The sequence below is a fragment of the Anser anser genome (genome assembly GCF_964211835.1).
Source record: "Anser anser genome assembly, contig: HAP1_SCAFFOLD_404, whole genome shotgun sequence".
Classification (NCBI taxonomy): domain Eukaryota; kingdom Metazoa; phylum Chordata; class Aves; order Anseriformes; family Anatidae; genus Anser; species Anser anser.
In genome coordinates this window covers 4,066-23,010 of record NW_028154154.1, presented here as the reverse complement: position 1 = coordinate 23,010, position 18,945 = coordinate 4,066, and the positions used below count along the sequence as shown (strand labels likewise).

The following is an 18,945-nucleotide window of genomic DNA, read 5'->3' as shown; positions in this document are numbered from 1 at the left end:
TGGCGGCGGGCATGCCATATCTGCTGATGACAAAGGACAAGGCAAAGTCAACAGCGGCAACGACAAGCGTGGCAAATTCAACGGAGGCGGCAGGCATGGCAGATGCAGCAGCGACGGCGGCGGGCAAGGTAAATCTTTATGCTATAAATAATGTTTACAATGAGTATACTGCTTTATTGCGAGTTGACTTTTTCTGTGGTGCTCATGAAACTAACAAATATTAGTTTCTACGCAGCTGAATGAATTGGGGTTGTATGCCAGTTTGGGGAAAAAGGCATAAATGTTTTGATTCTGCTTCTCTCAGTCTTAGAGCCTGCCAACTCCCATTTAACGTGATTGTATAACTGCTTCAAATGCTGTGGAAGTCTGGGGGGGAAGGGGGGTGTGGACTTTATGCCAAGTTATTTATAGTGGTTTGGGCAGGGGTAGAGTTAATTTTCTTCGTAGTAGATGATGCTGTGTTGCAGATTTGTGAGCAAAACAGTGTTGGTAAGGCACTGGTGTTTTAGCTGTTGCTGAGCAGTGCCTACACAGTGACAAGTCCTTTTCTGTTTCTCACGCTGCCCTGCCAGCGAGGAGGTCGGGGATGCACAAGAGGCTGGGAGGGCACTCAGCCAGGACAGCGGAGCCCAGAGGACCGAAGGGATATTCCACACCATTTAGCGTCGTGCTCAGCAATAAATGCTGGGGGAAAGAAGGGGAAGGAGTGGGGAGTATGTACAGGGTTATGGCATTTGTCTTTCCAGGTAGCCATTACATGCGATGAGTCATTAATGCTACCTCAAATTTAACAACTTTACTTCTTTATTTCCAGTTCTTTTCCCTGTTCCACTTGGAGGGAGTGAGCGAGTGGCTGTGTGGTGCTTAGTTGCCTGCAATGGTTAAACCACAACTTTATTTAAGTTATTAAATTAGAGGTAACGTGGTCATATAAGCCTCACATAGAATGAGCCTAGGGTGCAATAATTGGCATATTATTGCAATAAAATAAACATTAATCTGTTCCAGAGTACTTGAAATATTTTTTGTACGGTTTGAAGTAGACAGCTGCTTTAACATGTTGAGGTGTTTGCTGAAGTTCTTGGAGTATCATTGGGCTGAGTTTGCCGTTCTTCAGCTTCCTGGCTTGCTTTTCCGTGCATTTAGACCTAAGTAGCATCTCCAGCTTTTCCTCTCAGTTTCTGGAATTTGGTTTTGAAGATATTGTCCTATACCCACTTGGAAACTTCCCTGTGTTTTATTATTACTTTTATCTGCAAAATAACTCAAACATCAGGTTTTTCGACGTCACTGCGGGACTTCTGTTGGGTAGTGAATTCAGGTAGTTGTTGCTCTTAAATATAAACCTTTAATTCTTTTGAAAATACAGATACAACCAGCAAGTACTGTTAGCAGTCCTGAGTTCGCGTTTTCATCTCCAGTTGTGAAATCTACTGAGGCAGAAGTGCTACCTACGTCTTCTGTAAGTAAAATAATAAAGGAGCTTGACTTTTTTTCTTAGGCATTTAGTAGGCTGTTGCAGAACACTAAAGCAGAATCTGCCTTGATGGAGAAAAGTATGTAGGCTTCTGGCTTATAATTTGTCATTCAGCATGCGTGCTACAAATGTGAAGAGCAGCTTTCAGATTTGGTTTTGTGTGTGCATTCGATTGGAGTTCCTGTGGCTTGAGAATCTGAAAAACCTCTCTTGTTCATAGCAGATTGGGTTTACATTTAGTGTTCCCGTTGTAAAATCGGCAGAACTTTCTGGACCCAGTGGTACTCCAGTGACGCCCTTTCTTACCCTAGGTAACTGAAACTTTAGCACTTCAGATCTGAAGTGCTGATTTTCCTTTTTTTCTTTATTAAATCTTCAATCTGTCCTGTCTGCGCATGCTAGCAATTCCAGGCAGTGTTGGACTTCTGCAGTATTTTTCCAGTGACAGATCTGCTTTTATATTTTTTTTTTGTTTTGTTGCTTTTTGTTTTGCTTGTAATCATAAAGCATTGCAAAGTAAGTAGAATTTGTGAAGATTCTTATGTGAGAAGCATGAAAGCTGGAAATTCTTGTTTCTAACAAAAGTGAGTATAATCTGCTCTAACTAGGTCACATTGTGAAAGCTGTTTTTGTTTTCTTTTGTTTCAAAAGACACCACCACCTCAACCAACATCAACACACAGAAAGAGGAGGTCAAAGATTTTGCTGGTGGTCCCTTCACCACTGCCCACGTATTAAAGGAAGGAAGCGTCTTAGACGTTCTAAAAAATCCTGGAGAGATAATGAACTCCTTTTAAAAAGATGCTGCAAAAAATACGCTAGCATTTTTTATTAAAAAAAAAACCAACACACGACTTATGGTTAATAGAGTATCTGCTATAAATATGAATGTAGGAGAGCATTACATTAAGCGCTGCGTTTGTTAGGGTGCATCTGCCCCCTTCTATTCTAAGTGGTGTTTGTTGCTGGAAGTAAAACTGCAAGATGAAAAGCAGATGGGTTGCATCTCCTTTACGTGTTAGGATGTAATTGTAAATGAGGTACTAAGAGAATTAGCCAGATAATCGGTGTTTCATTTTAAGTAAATACAATTTGTGGAATTGAAAAGGAAATGTTTGTAAAGCTCAACACTCCTGTCCCACCTTCAGCCCAGGTGAAGAAAGAATAGGAAAGAGCTTCAGTTCCAAATACATGGCGAAAGCTGCGAATCTTTGGGCCTTAGCTTACAATGGCTCCTGTGGATTAAAATTTAAACTGCAAACAGAAGTGGAGTGTTTTACGTTAAAAACCCTTTTCTGAATTTTGTTTTTAAGCAATTGCAATTGTTTTCAACAGTTTCATAAAGTGTGTTTTTCACATTGTTCAAAGACTTCATTTTTGACTAAAAAAAAACCAACAAACAAACCACAAAACAACTATGTTCAATGTAGATTTACAAGCAACTTGAGCTGCTGTTTAAGATGCATTTCCTTTAGTCTTTCTGTATTAGTAGCTTGTCTTTTCTGTTAAAATTGCCACCTTTTAAATAAGGAGTTGTCCTGTGTCCGATGCATTTTGAAAAAGATTATAGAAAATTAGACAGTTGTTCAATTGTCTTGAGTTTTTATTATTTAATTAATATTCAGCATCTGTGGGAAAATACCGCATGGATTGCTGCTCCGAGTACAAACTTCTGTACAGTTACTGGAGTAGATTTGAGTCATCTGCTACGGAAGGAGGAGCTTTAGAAATTTGATTCGATTGGGCATCGCGTCTTAATCAAATTGTATTATTTCCATTCCACGTTGGACTGTCAGATTTCAGTCAGCTACTGTCTGTTTGTACTTGTATCGACCAGTGAAAATGTTGATTTAAAGCTTGCTTGGAAACAAAGAGTTAAATGAAGCTTTAACGAAATGTTCTGTTGTGACCCAGTGCAGCAGATGAAATTTCATCCGTTTAGATAAGATTTCTGGGGACTTCCTGTTGCGCTCGGTCTGAATGTCTAGTTGTAACCATTGGCACCTGAGTTGAAATTTTTGCCCTCTAGTAAAGTCACTTAGTTACATGTAGTGAGGTGCCGCGCTAACAGGAAGACTTTTTTTTCTTGCTTCCTAGACTTTGGATTGTTGAAAACACGCTCTTCTACGTCTGCACAACCTACAACAAGCACAGTGGTTTATACTAGGCCTGCAATAACAACTTTTTCTGCAGGTAAAGAGACTTCTAAACAAGCATCGTACTGGCAATCTGATACATGTGACCCTTTTCTGCAAAACAAAGACATAAAGGACAAATGTGTAACTTGTCAAGCTACTAAAGCGTCAACAGTTGAGAGTATGAAACAGACAGTAAGTTCAAGTCAATGCGACACCTCAAAGCCAGCAGCGCCCCCAGCAGGGATGCTGGGCTTTGGAGACAAATTCAAAACAGTACCTGGAACGTGGGATTGTGATACATGTCTTGTCCAAAACAAACCGGAAGCTACAAAATGTATAGCATGTGAGACACCAAAACCTGGAACGGGAGTAATGCCTGCTCTGACATGACCAGTGGTCACAGACAGCTCGGTGACAGTGACATCCTCCTCGAGCAGCACTGACACAACAGCCACTCTGGGCTTTGGAGACAAATTTAAGAAGGCGAAAGGCTCTTGGGACTGTGGAATATGCCTTGTACCAAATAAGACGGAAGATAACAAATGTGTAGCCTGTCAGTCTGAGAAACCAGGTATGGTCCTTTTTTTCCTGTTGTTTCCATCCTAGCCTCTGTGAATCTTGTACAGAATAAAAGTACGTTGCATATATGGAATATTTTAAGCAACACGATTCCCAGGTACGGTTGATGGGTTAGCGGCTGTCTGCAGGATTGGTTTACAGGCACTTCAGAGGTCTCAGCCCAGGTTCCAGCCTGTCGCATAAATTGAACTGATTGTGAAATGTATTAGTACGGAGCTGGATCAATGCAGATACCCCCGGCTTTGCAGCTGGTGAGGGAAGATGGCTGAAGTGGGTGACTTAATTTAAAAACAACATAGTGATTTTTCACTGGCGAAAATGAGAACTCCATAGAAAGAGTTAAAAATGACTGCGTTTTTCTCTTTCAAAAAATAAGTAAAAAAAATTACAGAATGTGTCCAAAATGCCTCTACTCACCGTTTGTATGTAATTGAGGGGAGATGTGAAGCCAGATTTCAAGACAGTGTAGTCTTAACTAGTCTTAAGCTAAAGCAGAGAGATGCCTATGAAGGTCAGTGGTAGGCTTCAAGAAAGCGAGTGACCCGCTGGGTAACTTCTTCAGGGCAGTACTGGGTTGTTTCCCATTGTGTGTGACCGTAATTGATTTTGAGCGTGGTTGTATTGTTTTTAAAATACGATTCTAATTCTAACTTTGACTCTAAATGTCATTTAACATGCCATTACATCGAAAAACACCTGTGCAAATATATCGTGGAAGAAACAAATTAAGGTGGACTAGACCGGGCTTTTGTAATCATCCTGTGCGGTAAGACTGAAATTTCATGAGGTAAGATAATGGATTTCAGACAGAGTTGATTCTCTTGGACTTCCAACCTCTGAGCGGTCAGTCGGCATCTTTGTCTGAGGCTCTTGCCATTGCAAGGAGGAATTTTGGAAATGAGGGGTTTACTGTGACCATGGTGCAGTGAATTGCACGGTTACGTTGCACTTGTCAGGAGGAAGAGCGATGCAAGTAATACTAGGATAAAAGTTTTCTGCGTGTGCTGTGGAAGGGAAGAGCCATTCTTGTCTTTCCGGTTTTGAATTTGAAGCGTTATCTTCTGCTTCTCTCTTAAAAGGCACCTTTTTTTTAAAAGGCACCTGTCAGGCCTCTTTATGGAGGTTACACTGTGGTCAACAGCAGCAGAAGCTTGTGTGCTGAACAGAGTTGTGTGTTGTTTGGAAGCTTTGAGTTCCACTCTGTTTTTTTTGTTTGTTTGTTTGTTTCTTTGTGGGTTTTTGGTGGCTTTTATTTTTTTCAGGGGCGGGGGGGGGAGTTGTGGAGTAATTTTGAACATTTCTGTGGGATTTGACAAATCAAATTTAAAAGTTAATGTTCATTTTATAGTTCATGTTCAAACAGGATGGTTAACTGTCTTGTTTGTCTCACAGAGGGTCCAACACCTGTGACCAGTAGCAGTGCATCTGCATTTTCTGCTCCTTCTGGAGAATTTCTGGATTTAGACAAATTCAAGAAGCCCGAAGGAAGCTGGGATTGGGAGACCTGCTTGGTTCAAAACAAAGCAGAGGCCACGAAGTGTGTAGCCTGTGAAAGTGCAAAGCCAAGCACCAAAGCAGAGCTCAGAGGTAATACTTAATGATTAAAACGAGGATGCATATTCTGTGATTTATTTTTTGGTTTGCTCTGATTTTTTTTATTTTCTTACCTGTTAAGCACACTTATTTTTTCCTTTGAGGTGTGGCAAAATTATTCGTTTTTCCTGTAGGAATATTGCCTAGATAACATCTGTTTCCACACTTTTCCCCAAGAATAAGTTTATCCTTTTTAGAGAAAAGCTTTCATTAATGACGTGCTTGTTCTTTACATGCCCTACACGTTGTTCATTTGGAGTTCAGACTAAAAACATGATCTTTCAAAGAAGTTCGTATACTTTTTAAAGCCAGGTGGTGGGCAGAAAACACAGTTGTGAAAAGTTTTATGTAGAGAGGAAGCATGGGGTTTTCTTGTTTGTTTTACTGTTTGGTGGGTTGTTTGTTAAACAGTTTTGACTGGAAAGATCAGGACTAGAATGTAGTTCAAACCTTCACGTACTGCAGATACACCGTGGGTTACGGACTTGACATTCACTTATTTCTGCAGGTTTTGGTGCTGCGGCTGCGTCCACAAAATGCTGCCTTGCCATCATTTACATTCGGTGTTCACTCAGAGTGTTCAGGTGCAGAGTCTGCAGCTGCCTCACAGTTTATTTTGGGAAGGACAGAAGAGAAGCAGTACTTGCAAACCAGTACTTCAGGTAAACAGAGTATCTTTTGTCTTCACTTGTGCGCTTATGTCCATCAAGTAAGACCTCTGAAACCATACTAGAAAAAATCTGCGGGATTTGATATGTTCATGTACTAGAGCTTTAGAAAAAGTTTAATTCCTATATGCAGCATGTCTTCTGTCCTGGTTATTGATACGTACGCAATTAGTAGCAATCCCTTTTTTGATCTCAACACTAGGTTTAGACAAAAAATTGCGACACCTTAAGGAACCTGTCCTGCATCTCATACAAGCACAGAAGTTGTAGTGTCTCAATGCTAGCAGTACAGTTGGTGGTAAAATCTTTAGTAGGGTGAAATAGAGGCCTCACACTTTTCAGAGAAAAAAAGAGATGAGAGAGAGTATCTTATTCCCACGTACTTGCAACTATGCTGCAGAGTGTACTGCTGTTACTCTAGTGCTACAAAGGTCCAAAAATCACTGAACAGTTATTAGCCAGTTTTGTATTCCTTTAATTTGTTGAAAGACTGCGTAGAGGATTGAAGTTTTTATTGAGGATCACTGTGTGGAAAAATTCTGATTGTTAAATGTCATTTGTATGACTTAAGAACCGCGTTTTGGAGTACAGAATTCAGTATTAATTCCAGAAGGGGTAAGGGGAAGGACATTAGCTAGTAATCCCGAACAAAAGCAGTGTATAGAGCTATACTGATTTTAATCGCAGTATTCTTACAGTTGGTCTGTTACTGAATAGATATGTTTTGGGGAGATATGGTGGCCAGGGAGGCGTGTGTGTTTGTGTGCTTCCTCTTCTAGTTAAGGTTCTGGGGTTTGGTTTAGTCAGGAAAATTCGATGAGGCACCTTGTGTAAAAGGAAATGTTAACCAGCATTTTTCAACACGGTGTAGTCCCTTAAAAGTGTCATAGATGAAAAGAGGCCATAACCGCTGGGGGAAAAAGTTAGTGGGAAACTGAGAGCAGGATCACATTCAGTAGTGAGAGAGCAGCAGCCTAGGGAAAGCTGATGAATGACTGTAACAGATAGTTCTATTTTAAGTGTAAAACAACACTCAGTACTTTATAATGGTGGTCTTACCAGAGGGTTCTTCTCCATGGCTCCTAAAAGCACGTCTTGAAGGCATTCGAGTGCAGTGAACTTAAGCTGTAAGAGTTGGGCTGGTAAGCTTGGCCTGATTTGAAGCTGTAGGCACGGGGCTATAATTTCTGAACAGGCTACAAAAGAAACTGTACCACTGTGCTTTTCAGTGCTCCGTTTAGCAAAGCCATCAAATTGTTGCAGGCAATTGATGTTGTTCTTCTAAGAGCACCTGAAAGATATTTTTGTTTGAAGAGTTCAGAGGTACCGGTTAATACTGGTTCAGATAATTACAGCCAGCTCTTGGTGTTTGTGACCAATAAAGTTTGTGGCTCCAAAAGGAGTGGGTTAGTGCTAACTGATTAACTGCTGTATATGCAGAAATATGGAATCTGATTACTTACGCAGAGAGCACTTAAAATGTATTGTTTTGCTGGCTCTCAGTGAGTTGCATCTTAATGCTACCAAGGAATAAGCTTTTTGCTTCTGGCCCAAGTTTTTTAATTTGGTGAAAGCCTTTTCTGTGCACGTGCACATGCCAGAGAGGTTGCTTAAGTAATAGAAGCTATAGTAGCTGCTATCTTCTGTTTTTTGTAGAAGACAGAAATTGAATTCATTAGCTTTGTAACTGTTATGCATACTAGAATTGGTTTTCTCCCTTTTGAAAATAGTAGAGGGTATGCCTATGTCAGATTTGGTGAGCAAGGTGATCAGATGAGGGCACTGCAAGACTGCCAGAATGCACCAGGCCTGGGGGGAAAAGGAATCCGGCTGAGCATAGGAATTTCTAAAAGGTAACCAAGGAGTTGTGCATTGATACAATTATTCTAAATAATCAGATTCTTGTAGCTCTGCCTTTGGAAAGTCTGTGGCCCTTGCTGTAGTGGCTGTACACAGGATGCAGTCTACAAAACCAGAAATGCAGAAGTCCTATGTTTTGACTCCCTGGATTCATCAACCTGCTTCAGGATGGCTGGGGGAATCCAACTGTTAAGTCTAGCCAGACAGCGCAACTTGGGCTTAGCTGCCATTGTAACCAGCCTTGTTTCTCAACAGCAGCAAAGCTGAATGCATTGGTAAATATTTTCAGGTTTGGGCCTGCATAAGGTAGAAGGGACAACAAGTGGTTTTATATGCTAGGGAGTTCTTGTTCTTAGAGCTTTCCCTCTAGTTTGAGAGAAGCACATAACTAGTTTTATAGTGGGTTGACAGGAAAGAAGTGGGGGGAAAAATGGGAACGCAGGGAGAAAGCCAAAGGCGTTATTACTAGAACAGGTTTAGAATGCTATTCTTTGCTTTTCATGAGCTTAGGGCAATGGGGAGTTTAAAGCTTAGCACTTCCTGAGAGGGTTTCTTACTCTACCGGCTCAGTTCTATCACTTATTTAAGGCAATTCAGGTCTCTGAACGGTTAAAGAATTGACACCAAATTTGATGAACTTTGATCCAGGATACTGACAAAACAGGACTTCATATAAACAATTTCAGTATGTTCATGAGGTTAGCTTGTGTGTTCTGTTAAATAGTAAAAAATGACACTTCTGTTTCTGTTTACCTAGCATAATTCTGCAAATGTTGCCTCCTTCTGCTTTAGAATGGAAATGCTCTTCTCCAAGAGAGCACTGTCCAAACTTCTTTGCCAAAATTTTTTGATTAAATTAATATTGTTTTATTTTGAAAACAAGAATAAGCCACAAACATGTTTTCTTGCTTCGGCTATCCAGAAGAACGTCAACAGTATTTTCAGATTTTCCTTCCCTACACAACTGTATGTAGGAAGAGTGCAGTTGGAAGCAGAAGACCTAAGATGATGTATCTTCTGTTTGTTTACTACAGTAACAAGACAATGGATTACCTCTTTATTAGAACTTGTGTAGCTTTGCAGTATTGAAACAAATGTAGGTATTAAAATACACATCAGTAATACGTTTCTGAATGGCTGAGTACCGTGCTCTCTTAGCATTGAAATACCCAGCCATTGGATTAGTTTGTCCCTCATGTTTGCTTAGTTTGGAAGCTATTTCAGAATGCCTTCAGCTTGTATTCTTCCCCAAAAGCATAGAACTCACTTCTCTGCATCCCCAATTCAAGTCAGAGAAACTGGGCACTGCAACCACAGGAGGTCTGCCTGTACAGAATCAGTGAAGACAAGTCTAAACAGCGGATTTTTTTGAATATGCAGCTGGGTTATCTGAATGTTCTTTATGCAGTGTACCTCAGTTTTAGTACAGATAGCACTTGTCTTGGTTCTTGTCATTAGTCTGAAGCTGCCCCTGAGAAATCTTGAAAGGGAAAGTAGTGAAAGCTAATCAGCTGGCCCTTTCTTCTTAAGAACCAGCGTATTTTGTAATTCTCCCACTAATAATAAGGCGTCATGCTGGAGAATCGCGATTGTGTTGTTAAGCAAGACTGACTTCACCTGAGCGGTATAGTTGGCAGCTGTTGAATGTTTAATGGACTTTAAACAAACAAAAAAACTGAGCAGGTGGAGGTAGACATGGCAAACTGACAGGCAGCGTCAGATGCTTTTTTGAAATGGATAATCTGACTCCATTCACTTCTTTCTGGAAATAAGATCTAGTAATTAAACAAATAAAAGATAGAAGGGTTAAGACTGCATCTTTAAAGCAGCTGTGCTTGATAAATGTCTCTGGTCTTAAATCAATCTTTAGCAAAGCACAGAGACTTAGCAGCAGCTTGCTTATGCCAACGCTAAAAATACTTGATGTGTACAGGTAACCATGTCAAGGCTCTGGAGTTAATCCATGAGAACAATTCCTTCTGGTATTGGCAAAGGTGAGGATGCTTGCTTCTATAGAAATGAGGTTTTGAGCTGTGACTTAAGCTGTCACTTAGGTGACTGTTTAGGAAAGCTTCCTTTTAAGCTTTGAAGTATGTAAGCTAACAAATTGTTTAAGTTCAGAACTGGGTTTACAGTTTCTTGTTCTCTGACTGTATGCAACTCCTCATGTTTCAGACTGAAAGCAGAATTGCAGCGGTACCAGTCATACAACTATAATGATTATTACCAAGATTACCAGAACTACTACTCGCAGAGGAGTTACGATGCTTACGCTGACTACAACTACAGCTCCTATGCTCCCTATGACAGCATGCAAGCTGTTGGAGACTGCTCTTTAGGAGATTCTTTAATGGCTCCAGCTGTTTTTGAGGTAAAGATAGTGCACGCTTGCTGTAAAGAAAATATTTCACAGATAATATGTTGTACAGATTTGTGTGAATCAGCAAAAAGAATCCGAAGTTGAAAACATGCTTTCTGCTTAGTGTGAAGTTAAAAGAGCAGATTCCATTCAGAGGTGTTTGTATTTAAGTGCTTAAATAGTAAATCCATAGAATTAGTGATTTATACACCATTATTTGTTCACGCATACCAAAGAATGGTTTTGACAGCATAATTGCGTACGCTTCTTCTGTTCCTGTTCTTCTGATTTGCTTTGCTTAAAGCAAATTAAACAGTTGTTGTAAGTGGTCTTATCGTGGTCAATGTATTAGTTGTGACCTCCGGAAGTCCCTTCCAACCTGTACTGTAATATTGGCTTTCTTCTTAAAATAAATAGATAAAATGCCATCTATCCTTGTAGTTGTAGGAAGAAGGAATGGGTTGAGACTGCAGCACTTTGAATCTGTGATGCTTTCTGAAATGAGTTATGATTAAACTTAGCCTTTTCTGTCTTTCAGGAATCTTCAGTTATGACTGCAATCGGTGATGACCTAATTACTGACGGTAATAAGGGTTCTGTCATTGTCACTTGAGTTTAGCCATACTTGTGCCTTTTAACAATACAAGCCAACCTCTACTGGATGAAGAACATCTTGAAAATTCAGCTGAGGTCAAACCTCTGTGGGGTTGATCTGCATTCAGCTGGGGTTTTAAAGCTGATACAGCATACACTGACCGCATCAAGTAAAACGGGACACTGTCAATGCTTCGCAGCAGGTTTCTTGTACCTGTGCCTTCATTCCCATTTGAAAATGGTCTAAGACAGAATTTTGTTCTTTGTATTGGTTCCGCTAAACAGATTTTGTATTAGAAACTCAGTAATATGCAAAAGCTTTGTTCTCCACCCTGAGGTAAAAGCTTATGTTGCAGATTCCAAAAGGAGGATTCAGCTTGCACTTACAAATACGGTACAAAACATATTTGTGTCCTGGAAGGTTTGCAAAGTTCCTCACGTGGAGGCATTTTGTGTTAGTGTTTAGAAACTATCCTATGTAACGTGTATTGCCGTAGAAGTGAATTAAATGACTCTTGGGAGGGTTTCATGGCTGATTATCCTTAAACGTTATCTTTACTATCTTAAACATTGTCTTTGTCTTTATCTTGAAAGACAATTCTAGTCCCAGCCTTCTAATATACAAATTCCCAAAAGTTGGAGCTGTGAGGCTCAAAATTTTAGAGGACTAAATACCTCACTAAAATTAGTAGATCTAATAGCTTATTACACTTAGCTTAAAATACATTTTGTTAGCCATTTCACATGAAGTTTTTTTGTGCGCATGCCTCAGATTTGATACTTGGACTTACCAGGCTTTTATTTTCAGATCCACAGCTCTACTTGGATGTTGATGAAATGAACAGACAATTCACGGAGACAAGCGAAGAACTCTACGATTCACTCATGAATTGTCACTGGCAACCTCTGGATACGGTCACTTCTGAAATCCCCTCTGCTATTTAAGTGTCTTCTAGAGCATGACCGTTAGGACCAAAGTGCTAAAACTACATTTCTTCTACATTATTCTAGCTCATAAGTTTTAAAGCACAATGATAGGTTGGGGTTTTTTTGCTATGCTTTTGACAGTTTCTGTAATCTTTTTGTTCATCACTCCCTTCTTGGAGCATCATGAAGTCATGTAAATATTCGAGAAATGTAAAGAGGTAAATGGGGTCTTATCTTAAAGATAAGACTTGCCTGTGTAAATAAAAAATTTGTTTCTGCAAACCTGCCAGCAAGGGATTTTACTTGTACCTGTGTGCAGCACGTTCTCTTCCGGCTTATGGAATTTAACAAGGTAGTAAGGGTATTTCATCTGTCTTTATTTTTATATGGGCATTAGGACACAAGCAAAATCTAGCTTTCCCTTGTTTTCCTGGTTCCTTAGGTAAGCGACAAGCCAAGCCTTTCATGTGCTTGCTTAGACTGGAAGTATGTATGGGAGACACTCACAGGCCTTGCTATGGAAACACCTGTGCCCACTTTTTCCTGCAGGCTGCTGGCTCTAACTGTACTACTGATACATGCTAGGTCAGCTAAAATTGGCTTATAAATAGGGTATGTTAAGCATATGGAAGTGTAGACTTCAACTGCCATAGCTACAAACATCCCGTGGAATGAGGATGATGTCTGCTGGCACTCTCTGCATCAGCATTCAGTTTTCCCTTGCCCTTCTTACTGTTAGACTTCTCAGCTGACGCTTTACAGCGAAGAAATTGCTACAACATAATCCGTGTTCTTAAACCTAAAAAAAAAAAATCTTGGAGAAAACAACTTGCTGGTTTTCCCTCCTTGCTGGCAAGGAGAAAAATAGTCCACCAGGAACAACAAAAAAATCCTAGTAACAGCTCCTTAAGTTATACCCTCTGCTACCCTCTCTGATTGCTCTGGTCTTCCTTCATTCGTGGTAATGAAGTTTTTAAAGCTCTGGTAGAAGGATGACAGCACTCAAGTCAAAGGAGATGAGAGCAATGAGGAAAGCTTTGCTTTAAGCTAGAGCAGTCTTGCGAGTTGCTGCCTTTATGCTGTTCTTATCTTGAAGGGTACAGAGTCTTTTCCAGTCATAGGGACTCCATAACCCTATGAGTATGGAGAAATAGTTGCTAATTAACAGTGTGTATAATAAGTAAGTGAGGCTGGAAACAAAAGAATATTCCTCCAAGAAAAAAAAGGAAGCAGAAATTACTGTACTTAATAGCTGGGGAAGCTGTTAAAGCTAGTTGACACAGTTCTGGTACTGCCGTGTGTGTTTTGGGGGCAACATAAACCATAATTGCTGTGATGGCAGGTAAGAATCCAATTCTTTTTTATGGCTTAGTGTAGTCAGTGAAAGCAGTGGTCCTAAGCTGCATGCTGTTCTTAAATGTAATGCAAATTCTCTTTTGTGACTCCTCAGTACTTCCAGGTTACTTGTAGCTGATCACCAGCAACTGCTTCTGTTAGCTATTAGCTGTTGGGTTTTTGCTAGGAATACTTTCAGTCCTGAATTGAAATGATGACATCCTGAAACAGAAGAGGCTCTTGGAGTATTGTAGGAAGCACATTCTTCCTGGTTCTAGTGCAGGTGTACACGTAGGAGGAGACAGAAGGCAAAGAACCTCACATAGGTGGAGGGGGTGAGGTGGCATCACAGTTAGAGCTGTTGCAGTTAACTCTTCCCAAAGCATGAAAGCAACGTGGCTGGGAACAGGGATTTGTTGGGTTGCTTCTTTGTGTGAGCCAGGGAGTCTTTTGAGGGGCAGATTAATAAGAATATGACACAAGGTAGAGGTGGAATAGATGAAGCAAAGAATCTGGGTGGGAAAAGGGTTGCTTGTACGTGTCTATGGAATTGTTTCAGGGGACTGAGCTGGGGCAAATTCAAGATAATAGATGCAGCCTCCTTGAATTTGGATGGCAGTGCTGAAGCTTCAAAACCTTACAAGGTTTGATGCCACTTCAATTGCAGTGCATAGCTGTGGTACTTGAGCTCAGAAGTGCAAACTGCACAGGATTTTTTTATCTATTTTCTTCAACGTGAGCAGCAAAACATCTTCCAGGAATGTGCCTGGGTGCTACGCTGCTTTGACACGGCTTGCTTTGCATCACCAAACACAGTAGTTAGGTTGCATCGAGTACTTTGTGGAAACATTCATTGTGTTGTCACCCAGAAATGGGATGCTACAGATGTGTGTTGGCCCGGCAGTATCAGTGCTGTTTTTTGGCCTTTGAGAGGTTGGTCCATAACATGTGACCTGTGTAACGAGAGGCCCACATAGATTGGTGACTTCATTAAGTCTGATGCTGTGGTGGTGTGTGACCCAAGGCCCTGAACGTCAGAAAATCAGGCTGTGGCCACCTATTTTATGCAGACTTTGCCTATTAACAAGGTCTCTACACTGTACGTTAGAGACGTGCGCCTCCTTTTCTGGACTAGATAGCGAAAATACCAGTTTTGTAGTTCAGTGAATGAGATTGGTTGGGCTGTTTGTTCTCCAGAGCTGAAAAATGTTGGGAGTGTATTCTCTTGGAGTCCACAGAAATGAAAATGATGAGAGGAAGAGAACGTTGGTTGCAGCCCGCATGCTGCTGTTATAAAGTAGTTCTCTGATGTCTTTTTCCCTCTGCTGAGACTTATCAGCCTATCGTCCTTTCCTGTTAGGAGCGCATACCTGGCTTGGGATGGTGTGCGCAGGGCAGATTCTTTACCGTAAGAGCGCAGTGAATGCCAGACTTCTTCCTGTACTGCCGTGTTAACCGTGAGTCACAAATTCAGGAAGCAGTGATTGCATCGGAATTGCTACAATGCTTTGCGGAGTCTTTTTACTGGGTAAACTTCACAGCTGCAGTTACAACTTCCAGCCTGTGTTAGCTGAACACATCGTACTGGTGCCCGCCATCAGTTTGACAAAGATGGGATTGCAGTAGGGACTTGCTTTTTTCCTTCTTTTTAATTAAACAAGTCTTTGAAGCAACTTTTCCAACACCGCCATACTTCACTTCTTCCAGTTATTTTCTGTTTTACTTAGCTGAAATGTTTTTTTTTCTTCCAAGCTTGAGGAAGTTTTCTACAAGAATGTCCCGTAATGATTTCATAAACTCTTTTCGTTGTACCTAGCTGCAACAGAGAGTGCTTTTATTCAAAAACCTGCTGGTTTTCTTTTCCAAGAAGTAGTGGGGTTTTTCCTATCTCTTCACTGATGGGAAAGGCTGTAGGACAGTAGCTTGAGGGGCTACTAATGCTGTCATCAGTGAGCCGGGAAAAGGCAGGAGTCCGAAACGGGTAAAAAGTACTTAAAAGGATACCAAAAGAGTAAACGGTACTTAAGCCGTGGATGTTTCTTTTTGCAGGGATGCTCTGAACCAACCGCTTCTTTCTAGCGCTACCTCAAAGTAACTTGCAGATAGACCTCACAGGGAAGGTTGATCAAATGGTGATGATCGCTGTCATTCTGCTGGACACGCAGATACTTGCCTTTCGTTTTGGCTCATTTTTAATACCAATTAACTTCAGTGCCTCGCGTTAATAGACACCGTTTGACTGCATCGGCAAATGTTTCTGAGTCGTGTCATTAAAGGCCTGTCACCCTATGGAAATCCTTCTAAATAAGAAAAATGGCATTTAAATAAATAAATAAAGCAGCGTTTGAACTTATGAGCAAACCTAGCGTAGCTGCCTTTGACGCTGATCTGGAGGAGAAAAATCACGTTATCACGCTACTATGGTTGCCTTAATAGGTTTGGTGTACATGAGGGAGGGAAGTATTATGTGATGTTTGCCTAGCTATTACATGGCCGATGCAGGAGGGGTTTTAGTCAGTTCCCTGAGCACGTATTGTTGCAGAAGTCGGTGATTTCACTGCCCAATGTCTGTTATTAAGGGCACGATTCATGTCCCGTTATCGTTTTTATTCTTTATTTATGTGTTTATTTTCTGGGGCGGCGATCTGTCACGATGCCCATCGTTCCCCTGCCGTGGGGTAGAATTTAGCGTGACGACTGCCTCCCGGACCAACGGGGCCACGAATCCGGCCTAAAACACTGCTTGTGCGTTGGTTGTCGGCGTGGGGGCTGTTGGTTGTCGGTGCGGGGGTATCGGTTGTCGGTGCGGGGCTTTTCTGACGAGCACTGTGGGCTCGGGGCGCCGTCCCACGCCCGGCGCGGTGCTGCGGCACACCAGCGGTCGGCGCCACGGCGCGGGGAGGCTCTGGAGGTGACTCCTAGCCCCGTGCTTACGGTGGCCGGGCCGGGGTTCATTATGGCGGCCGGGTCCTGAGGGCGGGAGCGGGAGGGCGGCGGGACCGGGACGGGACCGGGGCGGGGCGAGGAACGGGAGCGGCAGCGGGAGGGGGGGGCGCGCGTTCCCGTGAGGGGAGGGGGCGCGCGAGGGAGGGAGGGGGAGGGTGTGAGAAACACTCCGTAGCCAATAACTTGGGCTCAGGCGAGGAGCTCGGCGAAGCAGGAATTTATTCGCGATCGCAGTGGCGGGCGTCCCGTCCGTGCGAGGACTACCGCACACCAAATTTCCCTGGTGTATTGCCAAGCACTTCCCCGTGCAAGGGCTTACCATACACCACATTTCCCGAGACTCTTCCTTTCTCTCCCTTATCTCACGCTTCGTCCGTCTCCGGCCGCGCCCCTCGCGGAGCTGCGGAACCGCGGATCAGGACTCCACACTCGCTCCGTACAAAAGTACGTCTCAATCACACGGCACACAGAGTCTCACCCGACCCCCAAGGCAATACTTCCTATTTCTTACCTTGGTCTGTGCACAGAGTTACCGGATCAATTCTCAAAGCCGGAGTGCCTGCCTTCTTCCCTTCCCCACTCCTTCACGGATCCTGCCTCTTTCATCAGTCTCGGGCCCTCTGTCAGCTCTCCGCAGAACCGCCGCCGTCGATGCACAGGACCGCTGAAATCAGCGGGGCATGCCTTCCTGCTGCTGCGGCGGTGGGGCTCCCCAGTAGGCGACTGGCTCCCGGACGAGCCCCCAAATTGTGAGAAACACTCCGTAGCCAATAACTTGGGCTCAGGCGAGGAGCTCAGCGAAGCAGGAATTTATTCGCGATCGCAGTGGCGGGCGTCCCACGAGCAGGAGCGCCCCTGCTGGTTCCAAAACCCAGTTTATATACTTTTTGATGACGGGACCCTCCCCTGTTTCCCCACTGAGGGGGTGATCCAGGCTCACAATCTGTCTGATGCTTCCCAGACAATGCATGGCCTTCAGTTGCCGGCCTGTTAAATTTCGAATTTCTTTCGACTTTTTTACTGGTTGAAGCGGTAATGGTTCTTCACTTACCTGACTTGACTCAACACCGTGATTTTCCCCGAATTGTTCTACGGAGTCTGGTTGTCTGCATTTTACAAGGTCGCCTGCTAAGCGTTCTTATCGCTGCAAGCACACCTCGATACCCCATTCCTTACCTTTAAACAACGTAACTCTGCAAAAACAACATTTTTATTCCCACGAGGGGCAGGGCAGGCCCCGCGGCGCGTGGCGGCGGGGGGCGGGGGGGCCCCGTGACGGCACCGAACGCGGGGGGGGGGCGGTATGGCCTCGGGCGGCGCGACCGGTAGCGGCGCGACCGGCAGCGGCATGGCCGGCGGTGGCAGGGCCGGTGGCGGCGGGGCGCCGGGCGGCAGCCCAGGAGCCCGATCAGGAGGAGGAGGAGCAGGAGGAGGAGGAGGAGGAGGAGGAGCGGCCGGCGGCAAGGTGAAGAGGCGGCGCCACCGTTTGGGCGCCGCGAAGCCCCCCTGTGCCAGGAGCAAGCGGGTGAGGAGCGGCCCCCCCACAGCGGGCCCTTCCCCCTCAGCCCACCAGTTACCCCCTTACTTACCCCCTTACCTTACCCGCCCCTTTATCCCCTTAGTTACCCCCTACCCACCTCCTTACCCCCTTAGTTACCCCCTCGACCGCTTAGTTACCCCCTTAGTTACCCCCTCAACGGCTTAGTTACCCCCTTAGTTACCCCCTCGACCGCTTAGTTACCCCCTTAGTTACCCCCTCAACGGCTTAGTTACCCCCTTAGTTACCCCCTCAGCCCCTTCCTAACCCCCTCAGTTACCCCCTCAGCCCCTTACTTACCCCCTTACCCCTCTACCCAGCCCATTACCCCCCTCCTCCCCCTCCCCTTCACCCCCAGCCCGCTGCCCTCAGGACCCCCAGTGCCACCCCCAGGGCTTTCCCCGCTCCCTGCACCCCTCCTCAGCCCATCATCAATTCTCTGAACGTTACCTGCCAGGCTTTGCTTCTCGTTTGTGCTGTAGGGTACAGCAGGTTGACGGTGAAAGCGGTCCGTCAATTCGGGGTGTGAAAATCCCCGTGCTGGAGGGGGGACGCGCCGAGATCCCTCCCAGCAGCTCTTTGCTAAGAAATGTCAGGACGCCCAGAGAGATGCTCTGGAGATGCCCTCTGCACATGTTTGTTCAGCCAAAACCTCTCCGCTATTAAATGAGCAACGTAGCTGAGGGGATTGATTATCATATGCAAAACCAAGGGAGCGCTACGCATGGATAGCTGCTCAATTAGGTTTTTATCACTTGCAGAAATGCCAAGTCCCTTATACTGTTGGCGTTCATGAAGACACATAATCCACAAAGTGATTATATGAAGGTGCTTTATTAGGCGCCGGAAGTTAGGGGCATGCCTGCCCAAATCTAACTTCGTCTGATTTGTTTTCTTAGTTCTCTTTTATCTCCTAAGATACTACATATGCA

General features: G+C 43.6%; 1 protein-coding gene across 1 annotated transcript; it reads left to right on the top strand.

Moving 5' to 3' along the window:
• Positions 1-8,147: 8,147 nt before the first annotated feature.
• Positions 8,148-12,213, top strand: LOC310890473 (tRNA selenocysteine 1-associated protein 1-like; the record flags this gene model as incomplete). Its single annotated transcript, XM_083852827.1, has 4 exons — positions 8,148-8,308; positions 10,491-10,686; positions 11,213-11,258; positions 12,077-12,213. 4 exons carry the CDS (start codon positions 8,148-8,150, stop codon positions 12,211-12,213), a joined length of 540 nt encoding a protein of 179 aa, XP_083708953.1.
• Positions 12,214-18,945: the final 6,732 nt, after the last annotated feature.